Consider the following 12,250-nt stretch of genomic DNA (forward strand, 5'->3'; position numbering starts at 1 on the left):
GCCTCCTACCCACAGGGAGCCGGGGAGGGGAGCCTCCCACTGGACCAGGAGGAGCGAGTTGGGGAAAGGCGTGAGTCCCAGTAACCGAGGAAGTCCCTACCGGCCTTTGAAGAAAGCCACGTAAAAGATGGGGGTGTAGGAATTCACGAACTTCAGCAGGAAAGCCTTGAAGATCAGCCTCTCCTCGAAGCTCTTCTCTGTCTTCGGAACCTCTAGAAGGAGGGAGATGCATGCTGCTGAGCGGCCGTCATGGTCCAGGCTGACCACTTCACTGAGGCTCAGAGAAGATAAGTGACCAGCCCAAGGTCCCACAGCAGGAGGGAGGCGACTCAGGGCTGCCTGGCTCCAGGGCTCGGCCCGGGGCCACAGGTGATGCTGCCCGGGGCACCGTGGCCCCAGAACGCAGGCACTCACCAATCTTAGTGAGCCACCTGGCTATGCAGCCGTAGACCTCATCCAGGAGGATGATGACCACCAGGTTGATGATGACCGCGGTGGCCGTGACTGTGACCCGGATGTTGGACCTCACCGACGGGGAGGAGTTCATGGCTAAGGCGGCGGCTGTGGAGATTCTGTAGATGATGACTCCAAGGACGATGGCGAAGGTCACTGCGATCTGCAGAGAGAGGAGGGCGCGCTCTTGGCTGGGCCCACCCGGGTCTCATTGGACCTCCTTCTTCCACTCCCTCAGCCCAGCTCTCCCCCAACCCTGCAGCGTTTCAGCTTCAAAACAAAGACAGACATTTCTTGTCACCCACCAAATGCCAGGGGCCTTATGGGTGTTATCGTCACAGACTGGTGATGGGGGCCTGGTTTCTATTTTACGGAAGAGGAGACTGAGGTTCAGAGAGGTTAGGTAACCAAGCCAGGTCACCCAGTGCATGACCTGGGATTTCCCAGGGGGGTCTGAACTTCAAGGGATCTCTCTGCTGCTGCCCGCTGCTGGGCATCATGCCTTCTTTCCCCCCAAGGTCCCCAAAGGGACACAAGGTGGCTGCAACCCCAGTGGCTGTCTTGGCTTGTGTGACGGCAGGCTGACTATGGGGTGGGGGTTTCTCCCCAAAACCTGGGTGACTCTGAGAAAAGCAGTGACATTCTCGGAAGGACTGCTGTCACAGGAGGTGGATGGGGCACAAGGTGGTCCCATCCTGGGCGGGCAGTGCTGCAGGTCTGGCTGGGACAACGGATTGGGCCCTTTCTCCCAGCCTCCCCGGAAGCCACCAACATACTTCTGGCTTGTCCCCGAGAGCGAGCCCCTCACCTTGCCAAACCCACTGTTGGACCAGAACATCCCATAAAACTCAGGCTGGCGGCTGCCTGAGAGACCGGGTTGCGAGCTGGCTAGGATGACAAGTTTGTTCCGTGTGGAGCTGTCTTTCTGCCTGGGTTCCTTTTCCTCCAAGGCCCTAACTAAACTGGGAAGACTCAGGCCTCACCCTGTCCTGCCCTGGGGTGAGGACTCCTGAAAATCCGAATCCTGAGGACACGCTGAGGATGGAGGGCGGCTGCACCGGGCTGGCAGCCAAGCCTGACCCCACCTGTGGGGTGCAGGCTCCAGGTCCTGCAGCTCCCCGAGCCCCATGTCCCTCACTCCCGTTAAGCCCCGCCCCAGCTAGAAGGGTCCCTCGTGGCCCCCAGGACCGTCCTGCAGGGGCACAGGGCTGTGTGTGTGTCTCCCAGGTTGCAGCTGGAAAGGCTGTGGTTGGCTCACCCCAGAGGGAGACCACAGACATCAGAAATCGAGGAAAGCTCTTAGTTTAGGCTTTGGGCCACTGAACTCCTCTTCTGCACACAGCTGTGGGTGACTAAACAGTGGCCACCCTCCGCCCAGGAAAACGTCCGCCCACACCACATCCTGACGAAGGGGTGGCCTGTGGCAAGGTGTGGGTGCCACTCCCCAGCCAGCTCCGGGAATGAGGGCTTTCCTGGGAAAATCCCTCACTCCTGCCAAGGGGCCCCTCCTGGGGAAGGCACCGCCATGGCCCCGGAGACGTCCCTCGTGCCAGCGTGTGGAGGCGCACACGGGGCGGCCAGACCTGCAGGGTGACTCAGCAAGGAAAGCGCCCCCTCTCCCTGCTGGGGGGCTGGTGTGCCCCCACGACAGGCAACCCTACAGCTGTCTCCCTTCCTGGGCGCGATCTCCCCTCTGGAAGGGCAGGGCCAGGAGGCCAGGCTTTGGCTGGTGTGTTCACACCGGCGTCTCCAGCACCAGGATGCGGGGACACATCGTAGGTGCTCAGCCGATAGTTGTTCAGTGAATGTAGCTCCTGCGTGGGCACAACGGTGACCGACGCCCCTATGACGGGCTCAGCAGAATATCAAGGGCCCGCTGATTCCCTCCCTACTATCCCGCTCTGCTGGGAGGGACCACACGCCCATTTCCCAGCCTCCTTGCAGACTGGGGTGGCCTGGCGAAACGGTCTGACCAGCCAGATGCAAGCAAAGGGGTGGGCGGGTCTTCTGGGAAACTGCTTCACAGAGGGGCCGCCTGCACTGGCCTCCATGTCCCCCCTCCTCTCCCCGGGAAGGCGGAGGTGATGGGGAAACAGGAGGAGACGGCCTCTGCGTCTCCAAGCTCCTACAGAAGAGCAGGGCCTGGGGCAGACGGCCTGAGTGGCATCTGGCCCCACCACCTCCTGGCTGGAGGCCTGAGGAGGGGGCCAGAGCTTCCGCCTCAGTGTCCTCATCAGCAGGAGGGGGATGGGACGGGTACAGGCACGTATGAGGACTGAATGAGACTTGTCACAAGGCTCTCAGGCCAGCTGGGCACACGCTCAGCCCTTGGGCCAGGGAGGCCAACCTGGGGCCCCTGGGTGCCAGGCAAGGGGTTGGGGGCTGTGCAAGGCTCTGATTTAAAGCTCCCGGGTTGGACGAGGGGACGGTCATTTCTATAGTGCCCACAGGTGGCCCTGACCTCTTGGGGGAGGATGACAGAACAGCTAGCACTGGGCTGAGACTTTCCAGGGAGGAGGCTCAATCAATTGGGGCCAAGGCGTTGGGTGATTTATTCAAATCAGCAGTATCCACGAGCCTAGAGTCATAGACCCGCAGTCACCTGAGTGGCACCATCCTAATTTTTGTCCTGTCTCTGCATTATTTATTTACTGTTTTTCTTTAAAACTTAGTTTCGTCTTAAATACGATCTGTGAAATCTCAGGTTTGAATGACTAATTACAAGGAGCCCCCAGGGTCACGGTGGAAGCGTGGCCTCTTCCCATTTTACAGGCAGTGGAGGAATCTCCCCAACCCCCACCGCCCCACCACGCCCCGGGGTCAAAGCCAACGCCACGCTGACGGCGGAACCTAGTCTAGGTGAGCGCCGCACATCTCCCTGTGGGGTTCCCGCTCTCCTCCCCGCTCAGCCTTCCGGAACATACCATGAAGACAATGGAAACCAAGTTGGTGAAGTAGGCTGGGAACCGGTCCCTCCAGGTCAGCTTCACCTTGTCCGTCTACAATACGAAACAATGCAGGGTCACCTGGTGGGAACTATCACGGTGGAGAGAAGTCTCTGTGTGTGTGCATGCGTGTGTGTGTGTGTGCACGCGTGTGTTTGCGTGAACAACCTGGACAACAGAAATACTGAGAAACTTTAAAAAATGGCTGCAGGTGATGTACGATGCAAACATCTAGCATTCAGAGAAGGTCATCACCTACGCGATGATGTCATGTAATAATAGAAATAAGAGTTGTTTAACGACGTGATTCCCCTGTGCACGGGGCACAATAGCGCCAAACCCTTTTCTAAATCAGACTCTTGGATCCACGTCTGGAAGAACCTCTATCTGGAACCCATTTCTGAGATGAAAGTCTCACTTCTAAGGCTAGAAGATCTAAGATGTTTTGCCCTTTGCCACCCAGACCATAATAGTTATTTTCCTCTGCAGAGCGAGTCGAAACACGCAACTAGCACGACAAGTTGAAACGCTGTTGGCCGCGTAGCAACGGCACGCCGTGGCGACACGCGGCCCGGAGGCTCCCTGACTCGGGGATGGCTTGGTCTGGAGGAACCTAGGCAGAAGCTTGTTGCTAACCTGGGATGTTTCAAGGATGGGGGAGGATTTTTAAATGGGAAAATGCATGTATTAGGTCAAGGAACGCGGACGAGGGCATGTCACTGGAGGCCACTCATTCCAGGGGTGGGTGGCATGCGTGTTAACGAGAGGACCGAGGACGGCCGCAGGCAGCTGTGACAAGCAGGTTTCACAAGCTCAGAGTAAGGCCAGAGCCCCCTCCCCCCAACACGAACCCACCGTAGCCATGCAGTGACATCTCAACACGCGTCACAGCTCGCTGGGTGCGGAAGGACGGCAAAGAAACACAGATGTGGGGGTTAAAAAAAAATACAACAGAGCTTGTCGAGGAAAACACAACGGACTTTGCTCGTCCGCCCACAGTCAAGATTCGCGTGGCCCCCGAAGGAGAGAAAAGTACCAATTTCACCCCCGCCATGGCTGTCTTAACCCTCTGCTTCCATTTGTTTGTTGACTCCTCCGGAATATGCCGGCGCTTCTGAGGGCGGGTGGAGGGAACAAGAGAGCACGGTGGGGTCTCAGGCGCCCAGGCCGCCGTCGCCCCCTTGGCAGCAGGCTCGCCCCGTGGTGTGCTCGCTGCCAAGGCTGACGCAGGTCCCGGGCGTTTTAAACCAACAAGAGACGGCCGAGACCCACATTCTAAAAGAAAGGCTGCGACAAAGGTCACGGAAACAGAGACGAAGTTTTTGAGACAAAGACTCCAGCCCGGGAGGGAGCTCAGGAACACCCATCTTGCCCGACAGGGTCTGTCACTTACATGGTGCATTTTGTGCAAAGGCATGGATTACTCGGAGCATTTTACGCCAACGGGAAGGAAGCCACACCCCGATTCGTTAAGCTAATATACCAATTAAGGGCTGGATCTTTTTTTCTTTTCTCCTGAACGAATTTGGTGCCATAGCTGGGGGAAAAATGAAAACCATAAAGTAGCCGCTGGGAGCCAATGAGATGGAAGAGGAAATAAAGGATGTACCCACCAGAAGCATACAGGGCCTGGGGTCACCATCGGACCCGGCAGAGACTAACCCCAGACCTTGCTGCTCTCACGTGATCAAAGACCTTGGGTCAAAGCCAAGAGACAGAGTGACGGAGGGTCTGGGAGATGCTCCCGGCACCACTGCCCAGATCCTCCGTTTGAGCTTGATTAAATCCCTTGACTTAAACGGATGTGGTGTGTGCCACAAAGCTTTTCTTTTTTTCCTTAGGAAGGAACGGAATACCCATCCATGCTCACGCTAAGAGGTGCCGCCGTAAAGCCACGGGGTGGACCGTCTTGGGGCTGAGGATGCCGCACTGAACACGGGTCTCAGTGGCCCACAGTGGAGGCCTGCAGGGCTTCAGAGGCAGTGGCGTCCACGCCCCTCCCTTTAGAAGGAGGAAACAGGCCCAGAGGGGCTAACGGAGCCGTTCAGGGCCACAGAGTGGCTGCTCAGAAGGCAGCATGCGCTGGAAGGCGCACACGTTCTGATCTGTTAAATTGAAAAGGCAGTCTCCTTATTTGGGGAGACAACTCATACTTTTGTGGTTGTTTTTTTGGCACCCACTCAGACTGTAAGAGGGTGTTCAGAGAGGAGCACCCCTTTCTCGCTGGGGCAGGACAAAGCTGGATTTTTGCCGTGTTACGGGAGCTGGAGCCCCAGAGGGGGCTTCTGGTGCACCCACTTTACCTCACGGATAGGATTTTGGCAATCGTGACCCCCAGCTACTTTGAACCAGCAAACCCTGTCCATGTGACACAATGACAAGGAAAGATAAACCCCGGGGTTGGTCCCGATCAGTCCCAGAGGCCGAGAGAGCAAATGTGGGAGCTGGGAAGAGCATCTTTCAACTGTTCCCCATCCCTTCAATACTGGTGCAAACGTCCCCAGCCACAGTTAGAGGCTGACAAGGGCCTGGGGTGGGGGGCTCCGTGCTTATCCCAGGTCATGTAAAAATACCTCCTTAAAAAAAACAGCCAAGAACCTCTAGAGGTTTGTGAGAATTCAGGCTGCGAACGTAAGACCGCCAACTCGAATGAGAGGTTTGGGGAGAAAGAAAGGCATTTATTATAAAAAGATGATGGCCTTGAGAACACCACAAAAACAACATCTCTCTCATTTTCGTAGTCTGTGCGTGAAACAACGAACTAGCCATTGGTTCAGGGACCCTGGTTGGGCAAACCCTTCCATTTCATCATTCAACACAGAACACAAGGGGGTGCCCACCATGAACATCAAGGGTACTGCAAAACCTGCCAAGCTACCTGGTTCTTGATGTTGAAATGTTGGCTGAAATTTGAGATCACCCTCAGGGTAGATTAAGAAGGTAGATCTATAGCAGGTTTGGCAAACTACGGCCTCTGGTGAAATACGGCCCCCTGCTTATTTTTATAAATAAAGTTTTATTGGAACACAGCCAGGCCCATTTGTTTACCTGCTGTCTATGGCTGCTTCGTGCTACAATGGCAGAATTGAGTAGCTGTGACAGAGGCCTGCAGAGTCTAAAACATTTACTATCTGGCCCCTGTCTGGGGGCTGGCCCCTAGTCTATACCACTGATGAACGTACAGTGTTTGCCGATCCCGGTCTATACTGTTGATGAACATACAGTGTTTTACTACTGGGAAAGCCAACTGGCGGCGGCCACCGTACCTCTTTGTTTTTGGATTCTTTCCTAAGCGACTTCTCCAAAACTCTGGCTTCGTATTCGGCTCTGGGATGGTCCTGCGAAAGTCAACAGGGAGCCTTGTTAATCGTGAGTTTGAGATCCTCAACATGAGCACACATGGCAAATTCAGTCCATAGACTTGCCTTGAGCAGCCTTTGGGGCCAGTTCCTAGCTGGCGGTTGGTACCATTTCTAATTTAGAACTCTCTGCACAGTCTATCCAGGATTCTCCCCTTGCTGGGAACCCCAGCCCATTGGGAAGGCCACAGAATCTGGCTCTGTGTCCCGGAGGCAGGTAAGTCTGTGCCAGGCTGCAGCCCGCCCCGCGGCCCACTTTCTCATTGTGAACAGCCAGCTACGAACGGGCCCCCGAGAACGTTCTGTCAGGAGCCGCGGGGGTCAGAAGGGACGGCAGGAAAGCATCAGCAAGCGTGGGCAGACCAGAGGCGCCAGGCCCCGGGGGAGCCCAGAGCAGGTCAGCGAAGGGCGCTGGAACGGAAGACGGGGTTAAGAGAGACCCGGAGGTGGGGGGAAGCAGAGACCACCCCTGCCCCCCGAGGTAGAAGAACTGCGGGGAGCTGCGCGGTAGAAACAGACGGATCAGGTGCGCGAGGTCCCTCTCCCGGGGAGACAGGCTATGAAGAGAGAAGAGTGACAAAAATTTCCAAACCTTGACAGCCTCCTTCGGGGAACCAGAAACGTAAAGACAAAAACAAAAAGATTTCATTACTTGTGCTGTTTTTTTAAGAAACAAGCCATGTCTTCTAAAGATAATTTTCTTAAGAACCAGGAGGAAGGTAAGTGGACAGAGGTGGACTAGGACTTGGGGAACGAATCCCGGATCTGCTGAAGACCATTGCCACTTTAGGATGACCGCCAGCCGCTGCTCTGCAGCTCGCGTGTTTTAGGAATTCCCGAGGGGGCGCCGGACTGAAATTTCGACTCAGGGAAGGCCACACAGGCCGGTCGACCGGACACACTCCTTCTACTCTGGGAGCCAACGCCTGGGGTTCCAACTGTGTGGAGAGGCCATCCCTTTGCCCCAGGTGATTAACTCCCCAAAGAGGCCCTGGCCAGCCGTGGGGGGCTCACTTTGGATAACTCATTCAGACCCCTTGAGCCCCGTGCCCAATGGCGCTGATCGCTGTCCCCAAATCAGGCACTGGAGCGGTCAGCGTGAAGAGATCATGGGATGGGTCTCCCAGGGGTTGAACAAGGGGACTGGCCCCCATCCCCCAATGTTCCCCCAACCACAGGGACGTCATGAAAAGGACATGCTAAATCTTCTAAAATAATAGGACGACGACTGCTGTTTGTTCTATTTGCATCTTTCTCATTGAAACAGGAACAAGGAAGGAACCCGCCCAGGCAGACGGCTGACCCAGACCCTGCCGGGTTCCACAACCTGGCTCCACCCCAGAACAGCCGCATGTCACGGACTGGGTGCATGCGCCTTGGTCTCGCCATTTGCGACAGGGGATAATGAGAGCCCTGTGGAAGAGGGCTGAGCCCAGAGGTGGCTAGCCGGGTGACCGGTTATGGGGCACTTACTGGGCTCTGCTCTAAGTGCGTTTTATCTGTTGACCCATTGAGCTCCCCTCAAACTCGAATGAGGACCATTCTTCAGTCTCTACTTGAGAGGTGAGGACACTGATGCACAGAGATTGAAAGCGACTGGCCCCAGGTCACACAGCGAGGGCGGTGCCAAACCAGGATGCCACCCAGGCTGCTGGGACCCAGATGGCCGCTTTGCCATCTCTAAGCCACCATGCCTCTCCCAGCAGCCTCTAGCCCCCTTGTCTCTCAACAGTATTGTCAGCACAGAGCCCGTGCTCCAGCTTCTCCGCCTACACTACACACTCGGCTGAAGACTGACCCACCCATCCAGTCTCAGGAGGAAGCACGTTGTGTGGGAAATGCAATAGGGATGTTTAAAAAATTGATGGGCGAGATTTTCATATGACAACGAAAATGCATGAGCAGTTTCTCTTTAAAAAAAAAAAAAAGCGTGCGGTGTTTTATAAAACTAGGTATTGTCATCAGGCCACACCTTACAGCTCTGCCCTGCGCCGTGGCTATTTGTGGGGACCGTTTTTCCTTCTCATTCCCGCTCATGCCATGGGAATTCCGGCTGGAGTTGGCAACTCGGGACAGGGCAGCGGCCAGCTTCTCCGGAGGAACCCGGGGAGAGGGGTTCGCCACCATCGCAGTGGCCACCCGCGTGCCCCCCTCTCTGGAGCAGAAAGACGCCCAGCATCTGGTGCAGCCTCTCTTGGGGAGGGATCTGCTCCCGCTTCTCAGCCGCGCCCCACTGTAGGCGGGGAGCTGGCTCTGAGGAGCGCGGGTTTGGCACCAGGGCAAAGGCTCAGAGCTGCCTTTGGGGACTCAGCCTCGTGGGCGGCGGCGGTCCCCTCCCCAGACCCACCGGCCTCCCCCAGACACGATGAGGTCAGCGCGGTGAGCCCTGGCATGCGTCCCCGACTGCGCTGGTGGGTGGCGCGTCCATGTGAGCATCGAGATCAAAAACACTCCAGCAGACATCAAACGGTCGCCCCAACAACCGAGGGTGATTCAGGCACCAGGGAGATGAGGGGAGAAGCGGGCGGGGGCACAGCCTCGCCCCGGCTTTACGACCTCCGGCTTCCATGTGAGTCCCCAGGAGGTAACGGGGCGGGGGCAGGGGGACACGGGGGAGGGCGTGGGGGGCGCGGCGCCAAACCCACTCACCTCCTCCTCCTCGAAGCCTGTGAGGTCCCAGCGGTAATTGAGCCGCATCTGTTTCCGCTTCCAATGTTCCATGAAGGTGGCGGCTGCAGGCAGGGACGAAAACCAGAAAGTCAGGGACGCCCCCGAAACATCCGATGACATAAAAGCGTTCTCCTCTTCTGTGCCACTTGGTGAGCGAGGGTGACGACGTGCTGGACCCAGAACTTCACGTGAACTAACCCGTTCAGCCCTCCCACCGACCCTGCGAGGCAGGGATGATCACCTTCCCATTTTACAGAGGGAGAAACTGAGGCACGGGAAATCAAGTCCTGCCAGCCAGTGAGGAGCCGGGCGGGCTGGTCCCAGGGCCTGCGCTCTTACCCATCCTGCTCCATCGATCTTGGGGACCCCAGGTTAACAGGTGGGGGTCCTGAGGTCAGAAAGGGTGAGGGGTGGGCCGAGGCCACTCACTCCAGCTTCAAATCCACACAGGTGCTGAGCTGCACTCTTAGCCACTACATCCTGCTTCGTATTCCCAACACACTTAAGATAATTCAAACGCCACCTCCTCCAGGAAGCCTCTGACCATTCTCCTCAGTGTCAGAAAGAAACTAACTCCTCTTGGGACCTCTCCTGCTCACAGTGTGCACGCTGTTCCACTTTTGATCCCTGTTCCGTGTCGAGTGGCCCTTGTTGTGTGTGGGGCAGGGGTGGGGCCTCGCTCATCTGGATTCCAGCACACAGCCCGGTGCCTGGCACAGACAGGTGCTCACTGAATGAATGAATGGCTTTTATGAGCACACGACTCGCAAAGGGAGATGCAACTGGGTGAATCATTTATCATTAATGCTTCCCCCCATACAGAACAATCAGCAGAGGCCGAGGGTTGGAGTAACCACCAGAGTGGTCAGACAGTTATCCAGAGCCCAGGATCCTTGAGCTGTTGTACCAGGCACTGAAGAGCCATCACCTAAAGTATTAATCTGATTTAAACCTCACAGTAATCCTAGAGGGGAGGTGCTAGTCTTTCCTCAATTTTACGGAGGAGAAACCGAGGCTCGGAGGAATTAAATGGCTCGTCTGATAAGTGGTGGCGTCAAGACGGAAATAAAATGAGACGTGTAACTGTGAAACTTGAGTGCAAATTCACCAACGTGGTCCTTTACTGGGAAAGAAGGCAGCTTTGGAATTGGTTACAAGTGGGTCTGACTCTGACTCATCTCCCGGCGCAGAGAGCTTTGGTCTACACAGAACGTGCCCCCCTAAAGTGAGGTGAAAACAGGGCCTCCGAGTTTGCATGGGTTTGTGCATAATGGGTAACTCTTTAAGTATCAGATGTCGCGCCAGCCAGGCCCAGCCAGGAAACAGGAACCTCTCCAGGTCTTTCAAACTGGGGTAATTTAATCCTGGGAATTGGAAGAGCTGAGAAGACAAGCAAGGGATGGTGAGACCACCCAGAGATTAGCAACAGCAGGAGGCCGCTGCCAATTTAGGGGTGATGGGACAATGGGGGGTGGTGTTACCAGAGGCAGAAACTGGGGCTGCCCAGAGGAAGCCAGGATCGTGGAGGGAGGCCTTTCCGGTGGAAGTGAGAGCCAGGGAGAAGACAAAGCCTCCACCAGGGATGCCCCAGGAAGCACAGGGAGACAGACGGGCAGAAATACCCTGGCTTCGCCCTTCCTCCGCCGGCTGATCTCCCATCAGGGCTTCCCATTGGCTGAACCCACCAGGAAATGGGAGAGCAAAGGAGCCTGGGAAATGTAGTTCCCTGTGATACAACTATGTACTCAGCAGACATACGAGCCACATCGTGGCAAGAACTCCAGGAGAAGCCGGGCTCTTGCCGCGTGGTCTGGGCAGGCCCGCCTGTGGCCGCGGCACCTCCCGAGAAGGAAGATGTGAGATGTCTCCTTCTGGCTCTTTTCCTCCGTCCTCCTCTGCCTCCTTTCAGACCTCTGGCCGAGTGAGAGCAGACTCGTGTGGGAGCGCTGGCTCCATGCACACCCGAGGATTTGGCCTGTTTACCTCCCTTGTCCTGGCTGTCCCATTCCCAGGCTCCCCCAGCCTCACCTCCACTCCCTGGACCTCCTCCTCCCTCCACTCACCAGCCCGAAGTGTGGGAATAGCAGGTACCGGGTGAGGACCACCACGTACCACGCGCTGTGCTAGGAACTCACTGACGTCAGCTAACCTGATCCTGGCCACAACGCCGTGTGTAGGAGTGATTTCCATTCACCAATTTACAAACAAGAACAGAGCCTCAGAGGGTCAAATGCTCTGCCCAGGGTCAGCTAACAGCAGGAGTGGGATCTAAACCTCATTCTATTTGGCCCCAGAGTCCATACTTAACCACCGTGCTTGACTGACCTCTGCACAGACTCTCGAAGGGAATAATAATCATAGTCATAATAAGTAGTCTGATTATTAAAGCAAAACTTGTATTGCCATTTTACGGATGAAGAAATGGAGGCACAGAGAGGTTAAGTAATTTGCCCAAGGTCACACAGCTAGGCAGCTGGTATTTGAAGCCAGGCATTCTTGCTTAGATTTTGTACTGTTAAATGTCTTAAGACACAAGGGCCTTCTCCCAGAGAGATTTGTGGGTTGACCAGGACTAAGACTGAACCCTCGTGGCCGGGAGTGGAGACAGCATATAGACAACGCTTATTTGGCTCATTTATGTTTAACAAATAAAGACATTTTATATAAAATTATGAATTTCCTGCTTATGCTTTAAAAACTGGAAGCCTTGGCACCAGAAGGCTGGAGCTGAGGAGTGACCATCCTTTTGTCAAACAAAGTTTAGGCATGCCTTCTCCACTTGGCCACAGACCCCACCATGCTCTATTGCCTGGACTGTGGCAC

The 12,250-nt window shown here is 55.8% G+C and overlaps 1 protein-coding gene across 1 annotated transcript in view; it reads right to left on the bottom strand.

Annotated features, from left to right (window-relative positions):
- The window catches only part of ANO1 (anoctamin 1), an 89,039-nt gene that overhangs the window by 22,167 nt on the left and 54,622 nt on the right, over window positions 1-12,250 (bottom strand). The window contains exons 13-18 of the mRNA XM_087422508.1: window positions 9,407-9,489; window positions 7,350-7,361; window positions 6,665-6,736; window positions 3,378-3,452; window positions 415-616; window positions 101-212 (exon numbers count right to left, since the gene is read on the bottom strand). Coding sequence (XP_087278634.1) covers window positions 101-212; window positions 415-616; window positions 3,378-3,452; window positions 6,665-6,736; window positions 7,350-7,361; window positions 9,407-9,489 — 556 coding nt within the window. The remainder of the gene's footprint in view (window positions 1-100; window positions 213-414; window positions 617-3,377; window positions 3,453-6,664; window positions 6,737-7,349; window positions 7,362-9,406; window positions 9,490-12,250) is intronic.

The sequence above is a fragment of the Ceratotherium simum genome, chromosome 34 (genome assembly GCF_057802395.1).
Source record: "Ceratotherium simum simum isolate JZ-2026a chromosome 34, ASM5780239v1, whole genome shotgun sequence".
Classification (NCBI taxonomy): Eukaryota; Metazoa; Chordata; class Mammalia; order Perissodactyla; family Rhinocerotidae; genus Ceratotherium; species Ceratotherium simum.